Source organism: Fringilla coelebs (assembly GCF_963513975.1).
Source record: "Fringilla coelebs genome assembly, chromosome: 2".
In the NCBI taxonomy this organism is placed as follows: domain Eukaryota; kingdom Metazoa; phylum Chordata; class Aves; order Passeriformes; family Fringillidae; genus Fringilla; species Fringilla coelebs.
The window spans coordinates 40,879,879-40,892,517 of record NC_140029.1 but is presented as its reverse complement, the minus strand read 5'-3'; the positions used below and the strand labels follow the sequence as shown (position 1 = coordinate 40,892,517).

Genomic DNA, 12,639 nt, shown 5'->3' with positions numbered 1-12,639 from the left:
TGCTGTGGGCCATCCTCTTAGCTCATTTCCCCTGTACTTGTCACATCCTCCTGAGAAAGGCAAGTTCAGAGCTTCCTCCCCAGGCTGGGGCTCTGGGAGGAGGTGGGTAGGACAGCAGTGCAAATGCACCCTTATCTCATGTTCCCTCCTGTGCAGTGGCCTAGCAAAGGCAGAGGAAAAAGAAACAACATTTCTGAGTAAAGAGGTCACGTGTACCACGGATTTGCACGGTTCTTTTCAGACACAGCAATCACCTGAGCACAGGAGATAGAATGGGGGGGATGTGAGCAATGGATTCCTCCTTTCCCAGTCCTCTCCACAACAGATTTCGTATTCTCCCCAGCACAAATGCATATCTTGCATATCTTTAAAGAATCTTGTAAGACCCTGCCCATCTATGGCTTTTGAATAGTACTTCCCCTGTGTGTGCTCACAGCCTGTTTCTTAAGAGGTACAAGGGTTGTTTTGTGCCTGTGCTTGATAGAACAATGCAATTCTCATTGTTTGAATTATTACTGCATTTTGTATTTGTATTTCTTTCAGCAAGGTTCTTGCTACTTCACTCCTTTCAGCAATTTAAGGAATACTTAAAACAACTGAGCTTGGTATTATTTAGGCAAAGAACAAAAATCACTGGAGGGAAGTTTGTTGGATTTGTGTCTCATCAAGAAATGATTTACAATTTGTATCAAGCTTGTTTGTTTTTCCACCAAATCACCTCATCCACGCATTTCTATTCCAGATCACTTCACTCTGAAACAAATTGTCATTTCCCCATCTTTAACCAACTTCTGTGTTCTCACATGCACCAAAGCTGGGGCCACCAGCCTCTGGGCTTTTACATGTAAATCCAGCATCCATCTCTGATAGCAGAATGGGGATTTACCTTCAATAAAGTATTTGATAGACCAGCATGTGCAAAGTTATTATACAAGGCAAAAAGCATGAGGCTGAGCATAAGAATTTTCTGGTGAACAAGGAGCTGGTAACCAAACAGGATGTGCTGAAAGAGGAACTTAAAGGAAAGTTATCCATGAATTTCCACAGGGCTAGTCTTAACTCTGACCCTATTTCATGTTTTCATGAATGATGCTGGTACCAAAAGCTTAAGTATATCAATGGAATTAGCTTAATGACATTGAGGATTTAATAAAAATAGGGGAAATGAAGTTTGATAGTACAAAGTGCATGGTTCATGCATCTGAATCTGGCAGAAACAGCTGTCCTCTATCAGCTGAGTGCTTACCAGCCAAAATGGGGAGTCTTCATATTCATAGAATCACAGCATGGTTTGGGTAGGAAGGAACCTTAAAGACAATCAAGTTACATCCCCCTGCCATGGGCAGGGACCATCTGAGCCAGTGACACAGTGAGTGTGAGTTTCCAGAGTCATGTGGCCCCACAAAAAACCAAAATGCAATGTGAAGGTGTATCAGAGAATGCATTGCCAGTGGAGGTAAGAAATGTTTGTTGTACAAGGCACCTCTAAAGCCTTGTGTGAAATTTGCTCAGCTCTAGCTATGTATAGTGAAATTTGAAGTGTGCAAGTTCAAATGCCAGGAAAGGACTGCTATGATGATCAAAACCTGGAACAAATCTCAGGAGCTCCTTACTTTTGTAAGCCCCCTTTCAAAAGCTAGCATGAAAAGCTGAGATGTTGGAAAAGTCAGTAAAAGGATCTAACGATGACCCAAGGGTTTTGGGGACTGCAGTTTGGTCACTTAGGACTTTTCTTATCAGAGGAAAGAATAAAAAGTAGTTCAGCTTTGTAAATTGAAAGTTGAGAGGTGTGATTGCTCTCTGATCCTCAGCTTAAATGCTATTTCTCCTTCTCTGATGTTACATTTATAAATCTCCTTTATGTATTTGCAGTGTTAACTCAAGAACAACTGGATCTAAGTAGACCAAGACCAAATTTTGTCTGGGAATATGACTTGTGTTCCTAACTGTAGGACTCAACCTTCTCAAGATATTTTCAGTAGGAGCAATGGCATGAAAAGGATATTTCAAAAGCAGCTAGGAAAGGGATAATTGAGTGCTGTTATCTGTGCTGGCAGGGTAGGTAGGGCACTATGATGTTTCTGAGAGCTTTTTTTCCTAAATAAATCAACAAATTTCTTCGTATCTGCTCATACTACTCTCTGTTTTCTTCACTGCAAATGAGGCTGAGCTTCCCTATGTGTTAAAATGCCCAGTTTAATGCTCTGTGTTGGAAAATGTATGCCTAAGTCCTGAAGGCAAGACACAGGAAAAACCTATATTAGCTCAGAGAGCTCACACATACTCATCTGCTATTCATGTGCATTTTCTAAAACACTGGGATTAAAACCATGGGTAACTACAGCATTTCATTAGCCTAGGAGCTGCTCAAGATCCAGACTTGATACTTGTGAACAGAATCCGCTTCTTTAGGGACGTGTAGTGGCTGCACTGTCCTCTCCAGTTTCTGGAGACTCTGTATTGAATAACATGTCATTGAAATAAGTACTCATGAAGCTGCTCAATAATTCAGGGTGTGCTGATTTGGAGTGTTACAGGCCTAGCTAAAATCTTATTAAAAAACCCCAACAATCTCTTAAAAGAGACTAAAAATCCTCTGTACTGTTCCTAGGGTGGCTGGGAAAGGACAAGGGAGAAGGGGATAATTTAGTTGTTGAGTGTTTGCTGTGTTGTCTGACAGGGCTGTACATTTGATGAGAGCAGACTTTCTGCTGCCATTCAGAATCCCAGAGCCCCAGGGGTGGGATGTGATTTCAGGAGAAGTCCAACTCAGAGCAGGGCCACCACTGAGCATAGTTGGGGTTGCTCACAGCTCTGTCCAGTTGGATCTTCAAAATCTCTGAGGGTGGAGGATGCAGAGCTGCTACTGACAAACCTTTCCAATGCTTAGTTATTCTGATAAGGAATAATTTCCTTTTATTCTCACCTTTTTCAGTTTATGACTGTTGTCCCTCATGAGCTATCCTGACATGCCCAAGAGTGAAAAGCCTTGCTTAAACATCTTGCTGGTCTCTTCTTAGGTGCTGAAAGGCTGCTGTTTGACCTCCACCCAATGTCTTAGACACTTCTTTGAAATACATCATTAAAGTCTGTGTCCTCACAAACTTATATTCTCCTATGCCAAGAAGAAAATTCTCAGCCCTCCCACTATCCTTTTGCAGCAGCAGGTCCCAAGATATGCTTTCAGTGATGATTTTGAAGGGCCTGTGGCAATGTGATATGTCAAGAATGTGATTATTAGTGTCATGATTATTCATTACTTTAAAAAAGTACAAAATCACATGTCCTAAGTCTAAAAGCAGAGAACATTTTAAAAACAAATTGTGTCATTTTGCCTAATCCAAGGCCAGTTGTCTTTATTCCTAAAGTATTTAAGAAAAAAAAAATTAGAGTCTCCCCAAATGCAGTTTTTACCATTGTTTTCAGTACAGATATAGTGCTGGATTTTGAAATTAATCTTTTTTTCTGTATTATATGAATCTATGAACCAATGCCATGTTAAAATAGCTTACCAAATATCTTATTCTTTTCATATCTTTGCATAGCTCTATGCCATTATTGAATTTGTTCTAGCTTCATGTCAAGAAAAATTTCATGTCAAAAACTCTTTAGGTGGAAAAATTCCTAATGTTGTATGTGTAGCATTTGTGTTGCCAAAGGTTCACTCCCTTTCTTTTACCCTTCTGGATTACCCTAAATCACTACTGTTAAAATTTGTTTGATGTCAAAGAGTGAGTGATCTCTAAAGACACTCCTTGTCATCTGTCATTCTTTAATCAGGTGTAGGACACTAATCTTCTGATCAACAACTGTGCAAAAAAAAAAATAAAACAGTGCTATAAAGCTTTCCTGAGGTTTTTCTGATGGCATGGACACAGAATTTAATCTGATATTTCAGAGGATATTTTTAAAGAAAAAAGGGCTTGCAATATCTAAACAGAAAAATTGGGACTTTTGTGATGAAAGCAGTGAATTACTGTAAGAGAAACTGAAGTTTGTGACAGGGAGTATTCCTCCTAACATGCAAGGAAATATAAGATTTCACATTTCTTAAGTGCTTTCCAGTGCCCAATCACTACATTTCTCTTGCCTGTAACAGCCTGTGTCCTCACAAATTACTTCCCAAGTGACCACCTTTTCTTGCCAGAACCAGACATACAATCCCAGCTGTCTGACTCCCAGCCCTCCCTCTGTCACACTGATATACTGATGTATCAGCAAGGACAACAGAGTTATAATGGACTGCTTTTCTAACTGCTGGACTGGAGATTTTTATGAAGCAATAGAGAACTTGCTTAAAAACTTGGTTTTACTTTGGGGAATGCTCCAACTCAATAAGCATGTTTAGAAAGAGATATAATACCATGACTGGTAGATGTACTATAAGTACAAAGAGTTGTGAAATGGGGGTTCTGTGGTTGTTTCTCCCTCATTACAAAATGCTATGTTAGTGGTTAATTTTTGATGTTGGCCTGAACTTTGCATTCTGTGAATGCATCCCTTCAGGCGAGGACCCTTTGGCTCCAAGTGCAGGGCTCACCTTGCAGACAGAGACACCTGTAGAACACAGACACCTCCAGGTCAGCAATTTATCTCCCTCTGTGGCCAAGGTACACGCTGAGATGCAGAGGGAGCCTCTAAATGGATGCAACTCATGCCAGAGGTGGCCCCTGCCATGGCCAGCCACACATCACTGCCTGTGCAGAGCAGCTCCCTGCTGGTTTCAGAGCTTGCCCCAATGCATAGCTTGTGTGTGGACCACTGCAATTAGGTGTCCTACCCTGAAAGCAGCATCCAGTCCCTTCTCTGAGCAGGCATGTTGTATGGATTTAGCTGCTCTTTCTGCCACTGGGGTAATGAAAAGGGTGAGTTTAACAACAGAGACTTGTGGCCAGCTAGGAAACAATGGCCAGTTTTTACTCCAGTTGGATTCAGAGCCATGGGACAAAATCTCAAAGGAATAATGAGACACAGCTAAAATTTTGTTGTTTTATACCTCAAAATTAAAGTTGGGCTTTTTTTATTTTTCGTTTATTTGACTCTGCTAAGTTTTCCTTTAGTGTGGAGGAAGTGTCTATAGAATATTACAGCCACTGTTTTAAGTAAAGTGCTCATCATCCCAGATGAAAACAGCAGAACTGGTGAGTGCTCAGATCCTCTGAGAAAACAGCTAATTAAGTAAGTGGTTTTTTTCTACATGCTGAGCAGGTGATGCCTGTGGTGTGAATAGGTAAACCTTCACTTCTTAATGGTGGTGGTTGTTCTTTTAGTAATAGTCTTGTAAAGAAACCTATGAAAACCTGAAAGGACAGATAATGGTATTAAGCTCACAAATGTATGTAAAGGATTTCTTAGAAAACCATTCCATCACGGTGTCTAGCATCCTGTGACAGACACTAAGCTTAAGAAGCCTATGTGCTCCTGCTGCATCATCTTTGCAAAAGTTTGTGGGACAGCTAGGGTTTATCAGTCTGGCTTGGTGGATAAGCTGTATGATGTTTCCTGCAGACAGATGGACATGCATATATTTTGTGCGCTGTTTCATAGATTTTCGTTACAGTGCCATTGTTCTGGATAAGTATGCAGTCTGTTCTTGTTATTTTGGGCATTTTATCTGTAAATTAAACACACCATGGATGCAGAGACACTCTGCACAGAAATGCTGCCAGCCTTGAGCTGATGCATCTGCATTTCACTGACTTTGACCCGTTCATATCAGCCTGACAAAGTTTCTTTGCTTTCTGCCTTCCCCCATCATTCCTGTTGCATGTTTTTATTCCCTAATTGTACATGTGCTGCATTTTACTTACCTTTGTTTCATTTATTTACCCTCTTCCTTTCACCATTACCCATACTGACAATACTTTGCCCAAAGAGAGGTTACTGATTGTGGGCTAAGTCTGTTACTGCCTGTGTGAATTTGGGCTTCCAGATAAAACTGGGAAGTATAAGGCTTTTGTTCACATAATGCTGATCCTTCAAGCCTTCATCTTGCCACAACCTCCACTGGTGGCAGAAGTGTGCTGACAGGATGGCTTTTGGTGGGCATTTTAGACCTTTCCTCAGGAGCACACTCACTTCCACAATTAAAGCTTCTAATATCTTATATCCACTTGGGACATAAGCTTGACCAGGGCCTTTATTTTCCTTTCTACCAGGAAGCAGAAGAATGTGGATAGTTTTATGATGCACCTGGATTTTTTCAGTCACTTGGGTTTTTCCTTCTTCTGTCTGCTAGTGTTTACCAAAATATTCTCTGGTGACTCTTTTTCTCCACCTCAGATACTCTTCTGTCTCTGCATTCGCTGCCACGAGCGCGCTGTTCTCCTTTTATGAAGATGCCATTCATCCCTCTTCCCCAGGAGGCCCTGCAGGATGTTTCTGTTCTCAGTGTGCAGTGATCCTTCATGTATTTAGTAAATCTCCCTCAGCTGGGACATCTGCTCCATGGTGATAGAAGAGGCAAAATGCCCTGGTTTGGGATCACCTCTGCTTATAGCAGACTCTGCTCCTCTGAAATTAATTTCTAAACTGGAGCAATACCATTGAAGGATTAATGTAAGATTAGAGTATTTATATTAAAATACCTTATAATGTGGAAGAAATACATGTTCTTAGGTTATAACTAGAAGCTCATTTTATCTGTTCTTTTAATTAAAGCTTTTCTTTGCCTAATGCTAATGAAGAGATTGGATTTCATGCAAGTAGGACTAGAGCCTTAGGAATTACCGAGTACTTCATAATTCCAGTGTAAACAATAGTGTGCAGCCCACACTTCACACTGGTGCTTGTTTGAGCTCTTGCATGGATCATCGGGCCCTTGGCGTGACCATTACTTGTCCAAAAGATCAACTATCCCATAGTGACCACTTCAATAATCCACTTGTTTCAGTACATCACGCTCAAAAGGAGATTGCTTAATCTGGGGAAGCTGCATAAAGTTTCCTTTCGGGAGGAGCTGACACTGCAACTAGTGGGTTGGTGTTTGAAATGAAATCTAAACTGTTCTTACATGTGTATGTGTTTGTAGAGACAGTCACAAGATACATTGGCAAACACACACGGATTTGCTATCATTTTTCTGTCATTGACAAACTCAGGTTATGGCCAGATTTCAGTGTAAATTTTTACACACAAACATGCACATGCTGATATAGCTATTGGTTACATAATTATATTATACAGTTATAACTTGTATGGGTTTTAATTAATTTGGAATATTTTCTGAAAAATCTCTTCTCCCTAACATACCAGCATATTCTTTTTGGCTAGCCTTTAAGCACTGAGGGTATCTGTGGCAGTAGATGGGAGTCTATAAAATGAATCCAAGAAGTCTGTGATGAGTTTGCTTTGACAAACAGGGCAGCAGAAGTCATTAATTCTTTGCTCAGTATTTCCCCCAGTGGGTAGTCATTGAATTCAACACAGCCGTAAGTGATAGCATGGGGGATGCAAGAGGGTCATTTACACCAACAAGAGCAAGTGCACATCTGTATTCAGAGTGGCTCAAGCATATTCAGTGTTTAGCTAGCTTTATGCTATTTTACTGTGCAGTGAAGACAGGCCACATCCTGTTTCGTATTTTTAACCTGCTTCTTGTCTTTATTATGAGCTGACTCCCTGGCTATTCCCAGTGTGATTGAATGCTTGTATATGAGGCACTGAGGGCTCCAAAATTCTTCTATAATTATTCCATAAATGTCAACATTTGAAATCAATTTGAAAACAACTTCCTAAGATAATTTTATAATTTGTATAATTTTCCAACTGAAAAAAAATGTCCAGGGCCTTAGTGTGTTTGCTTGTATCATTATTCTGGACACGTGACATGCTTTTCCCTGAAAAAAAACTTGGTGCACAAGTTCAGTGTAGCATTCCCCCAGTCCAGGGGCAGCATGTAGCAGTGTCATCTGGACAGTGTCCAGGATATGGTGGAAGAAATCCTAAGGTCTTCCAACCTCAGATTGATTAAAAGGCTGGCAGAGGGTCAAAGCCAGAAAGTTAATCAGAAGGTTGTAAATTGTGAATGTGGCGTAAGTTATCAGCCCCTCAGAACTGTGTGTCAAGCTGCTGTTAAAGTTTGCATGCCCGATGAAGAAGCCATACAGTGGATAATACAAGAAGGTTACTCTCTGGAAGCTGCAGAATCCAGCAGCAGATTTATCTGGGCAGTGAAAAAAGCTGCAGAAGTTGGGTACTCACAAGGAGGAGCAGCAGCAGGCGCAGTATGCAGAAGGGAAGGTGCGGATGTTAACCAAAGATGTACTGCTCTCATTTCCATGCATTTGCTTTGTACTCCTGTTTATTGCACATCAAACACATTTACATACCCAGGGATGAAAGGGAAATGATTGATGCAAAGGAGGTATTTTTGTTAATTGTTGTTGCTCTGAGTCATACCTGACTGGGACTGCTGGAGATGGGTGAGGAAGGACAGAACTATTATTAGAGGTATAAATAACTGTCAAGAGCAGCTTTCAAATCTGTCTGTTACCACTTGTTAGCATCCAGAATTATCTGAAGAGAGGAGGGGCAGCAACACAAGGACTAAGCCAATACCCCATTTTTGTTGATGTAGATGTTTGCAACTTCCTCTCAGTTTCTGTCCATTTTTTTCCATCTCTGTTCCCTTGGAGCTTCAGCCATTTTTGGTCACAACCCTATCAGTGCCTGCTGGATGTTGCAACAACAGCTTCTTATGCTCAGAGCTGATGGGTGTTTGAGAGTTGGGCTGTTTTATCTGCACAACACTTGAGAAACGCATCCCCTCTTCCCTCTAAAATAGGAAGTAGTTAATGTGCTGTAATACATGCAGTGTAGAGCCAAGATGAGATAAGCATTCAATCTGAGAAGAGAAAGCTGTGCCTCAAGGGCCCAAAGACTGCTTTTTCATAGTGGAATAATCCTGCAGAGCACACAGGAGGATTTCTGGTACTTCCTGCTCTGCAGGAGAAGAGGGATTTTGGAAATACCTGTCTATGAAGGGTTGTGTGATCCTTGGGTTCCCTGTTGATGTGGGTGGTGTAAGTAACTGAAGGGGACCAAAACAGCTGATGTGCAATTTGGCTATGTATGAGCAGCAGTCAGAAGACCCAAACTCCAAATGGTTCTGGAAATATCATCCTTCAAAGTCATCTGATGCTGACAGAAATCTTGGCTTCCAGTGCAAGTGATAGGGAAAATACACCCATGACATTCCCTATTTTAAATCCTTCTACCTGTAAAGCTTCTGCTGTGAAATAAGTATTGCAACACTGTTTCCATTAGATAGTAGCTCAGGAAATTACCCTGCAGCAGAACATAGTCCATAGTTTGGTCTCATAACCTTAGTCTGGAAAATATAGGTCCTGTAGGTGGAAAATTCAGAATGAATTAGAATGAAGTATTCACACCTGTTTCCCTTTGCTTTGCCTGCACTGGGAAATATATCTGCATATTTAGCAGTATGTGGGGAAATAAGTATTTTTGTGGTTAACCTAAGATTCATGGAGATGGTGAATCTTTAGTGGCAGGAAGTGGGTGATACCTGGAAAAGCAAAGTAATTGTCTTGGAGGGTGTTAAAATTTTTGAGATTTTTTTTTATTTTACTGGAGGTAGCTCTTGTATGAGATGACGCTTCCAAAATGTTGGCTTGTTTACAGGGTAGTTTGTCTTCATCCTTCTCTGCTTCCTGCTTACTTCCTTCATCCTTCTCTGCTTCCTGCTTACTTCCTTCATCCTTCTCCAGGCTGAATAAAAAGTACTGAGATCAGACTTTTCTTAAGAAGTCTTAGGGCTCATGATTTATTAATGTGTAGTTTGAGGAAGATGAGTCATGCAAACTCACGAGCCTATTTTTGTACCAGATCATGTGTTAATTTTAGTCATGAATCTTCTTCTGGTTATTCTAGCTGAGAGAAATCATAAGTATTTCAGTTTTGCTTTGTGTTTATGATATCACCTTATAACTCAGGTGAGTTATTATTGAGTAAAACATCCCTAAGTAAAAACAACCTCAATCTGTGAAAGTTTCCTTGATATATATTTAATTGCAGTCCCTTTCAGATTGCCGTAAATAAGATATACAAACTGAATTTAATAGCAAAAAGATGAACTGACAATGTGAGCTCTGTAGTTATTTTCTCTGTTTCAGATCAATATATCCTGGTGTCTCTTTTGTATTCTTGACAGGTGAGATTGAATAATAATAATCCTTACACCAACAAATGCTTTTGTGCTACAGGATTATAACTAATTTCAATCAAGCACTTGTCTAAAATTAAGGCATATTAATGGATTTTTGGTCTCTTATTGTCTTCACTCCAACCCACTTAATAATAGGGTTTTTCTTAAGTAGGTGGCTCATGCCATTCTTCCACATGGTGTTATTTTTAGCACTTACACCGTCCACATGAAATTGCTTAAGCTTTTCTTAGGTTATGCCCGAGTGCTGTAGGGATTATCAACCCCTGCATCTTGTGAGATGTACGTGTCTCAGTCCAGAAGAGAAGGGGCAGGATTATTCCAATCACTTTTCCCACAGTTTCTGATATTGCTGGCGGTTAATACGTCAATGTGGAGGGGAGCACACTTCAGTTAATTGGTTTCTATGTAAAGTGACTGTCACTGAGCACTTGATAGGTCAAAGTAATTCTGTTTCTCTGATAACTGCTTATTTCCTTTCATATCTCTCTCTCTCCCAATTTACCTTGTATTTTATTCACAGTATTTATGAAGATTTTGCTGTCTCAGAAAGAGCCACCTGAAGTGCCTACATTGCACTGGAATAAGTGAAGGGTGTGGTACCAGTGTTGAGTAATAGTTTTATTGGAGAATAAACAGGAAAATCTGCTGAAATCTTAAAACTGTGTTTCATTCTATGTTTCAGGAATTTCTATTACATCACCATGCTGAGGGACCCAGTGTCACGGTACTTGAGCGAATGGAAACACGTCCAGAGGGGTGCGACGTGGAAAACTTCCCTTCATATGTGCGATGGCAGGAGCCCGACGCCAGACGAGCTGCCTACCTGTTACGAGGGAGATGACTGGTCTGGAGTCAGCTTGCAGGAATTCATGGATTGCAGCTACAACCTGGCCAGCAACCGCCAGGTGCGCATGCTGGCCGACCTCAGCCTGGTGGGGTGCTACAACCTGACTTTCATGAATGAGAGCGAGAGAAACATGATCCTTCTCCAAAGCGCCAAGAACAATCTGAAAAACATGGCCTTCTTCGGGCTGACAGAATTTCAGAGGAAAACACAGTATCTCTTTGAGAGGACATTCAACCTAAAATTCATTTCCCCCTTCACCCAGTTCAACGTCACGCGGGCCTCGAACGTGGACATCGGCGAGGACGTGCGGCAGCGGATAGAGGAGCTGAATTTCTTGGACGTGCAGCTGTATGAGTACGCAAAGGACCTGTTCCTGCAGCGCTTCCAGTACTCCAAGCAAGAGGAGCACCAGCAGAACCGGCTAAAGAGGCGAGAGGAGCGGCGACTGCTGCGGGAGCAGAGGGCTCACCAGTGGCCGAGGGAAGAGGCAGCAGGAGTAGCTGTTACTGAAGATTATAATAGTCAGGTTGCAAGGTGGTGATGCTCCTCCATCTCGCCTGACCAGTGAGAGGATCAGAGTGTTTGTGCGTTGTGGCTACCTGGGAATTAGTCAAGGGAGACCTACTGCTTTGGGAAATGAGACCTCGTCTGACAACTCCCCCTCCTTGTCTCAGTTTTTCTTGGTTTCTGCCAGTGAGAATGTATTTTTTTCTCAATGGGTATTGGTTAGTGTTATTAAATGGCAGTAGAATGAGATTCCTGCCAGAAAAGACTTCCTTCAAAGGCCTAAGCTATGAGGATAGGTTGAAGAGAGATTCTTTTCATTAACAGATGTACCCTGTACAATCTGAGCTACTAAAACTTGTGCAGACATGAATGATAAATTGGGGAAGAATACCTGGCTTGGTTTTTTTGTGACATGAGAGCTGGTTTGTTTCGTACTGTTCATTACAACTGTAGTGCATAACTCTCTAGTGAATGAAATGGATGAGGTGCACACATTGCCCTTCAAACTTCTACATGCTGTGTTTTGATTAAGGGAAGAATTTGATGAGGTGATTAAAAAAGACACAGGAAGTGTTGGATTGGGGCACTTCTAGCTCTGTTCCAAAGACCAGCAGTGAGAGATCAATTATAGGTGAGGTGGTAGAGGGGTTGGCTTATTTCTCTGCAGGTGCTGAGAGTACTGAGCCCAGCCAGGTAGGAACCATCTTTCTAAGTGTGTGTGGCAAAGGCAGGCTTTGAGAAATGAGGCCCACGTGGCAGCTGAGCACACATCTCAGAGATTATCTGGCTGGGGGCAATGAAATCTGCCTTCACATTCACAAGAGGGGTCAAGCAAACTCCAGGGAGGAGGAAAGAGAGAGAAGGAAAGCTTAAAAATTAGTGCGACGTTTTCCAGATTTGCTGTAAAAGCCTGGAGATTCATTATGTCTGAAGGTAGGCAGGTTTATTATATTGTCTCTTAAAATACGTTGATGCTGAGTGCATACAGTTTAAATTGGTTTTCTCTCTAACTACAGTAGTGGCTCGAAAAAAAATCAGCTTTCATTTTTATAGGATACATAATGGATATGTGGAAAGTCTTGATATTTATTACTCAATA

General features: G+C 41.3%; 1 protein-coding gene across 1 annotated transcript in view; it reads left to right on the top strand.

The window, feature by feature from the left end:
• The window catches only part of HS6ST3 (heparan sulfate 6-O-sulfotransferase 3), a gene marked incomplete at both ends in the record, with an annotated part of 273,229 nt that extends 261,655 nt beyond the window's left edge, over positions 1-11,574 (top strand). The window contains one exon of the mRNA XM_084226891.1: positions 10,869-11,574. Coding sequence (XP_084083017.1) covers positions 10,869-11,574 — 706 coding nt within the window. The remainder of the gene's footprint in view (positions 1-10,868) is intronic.
• Positions 11,575-12,639: the final 1,065 nt, after the last annotated feature.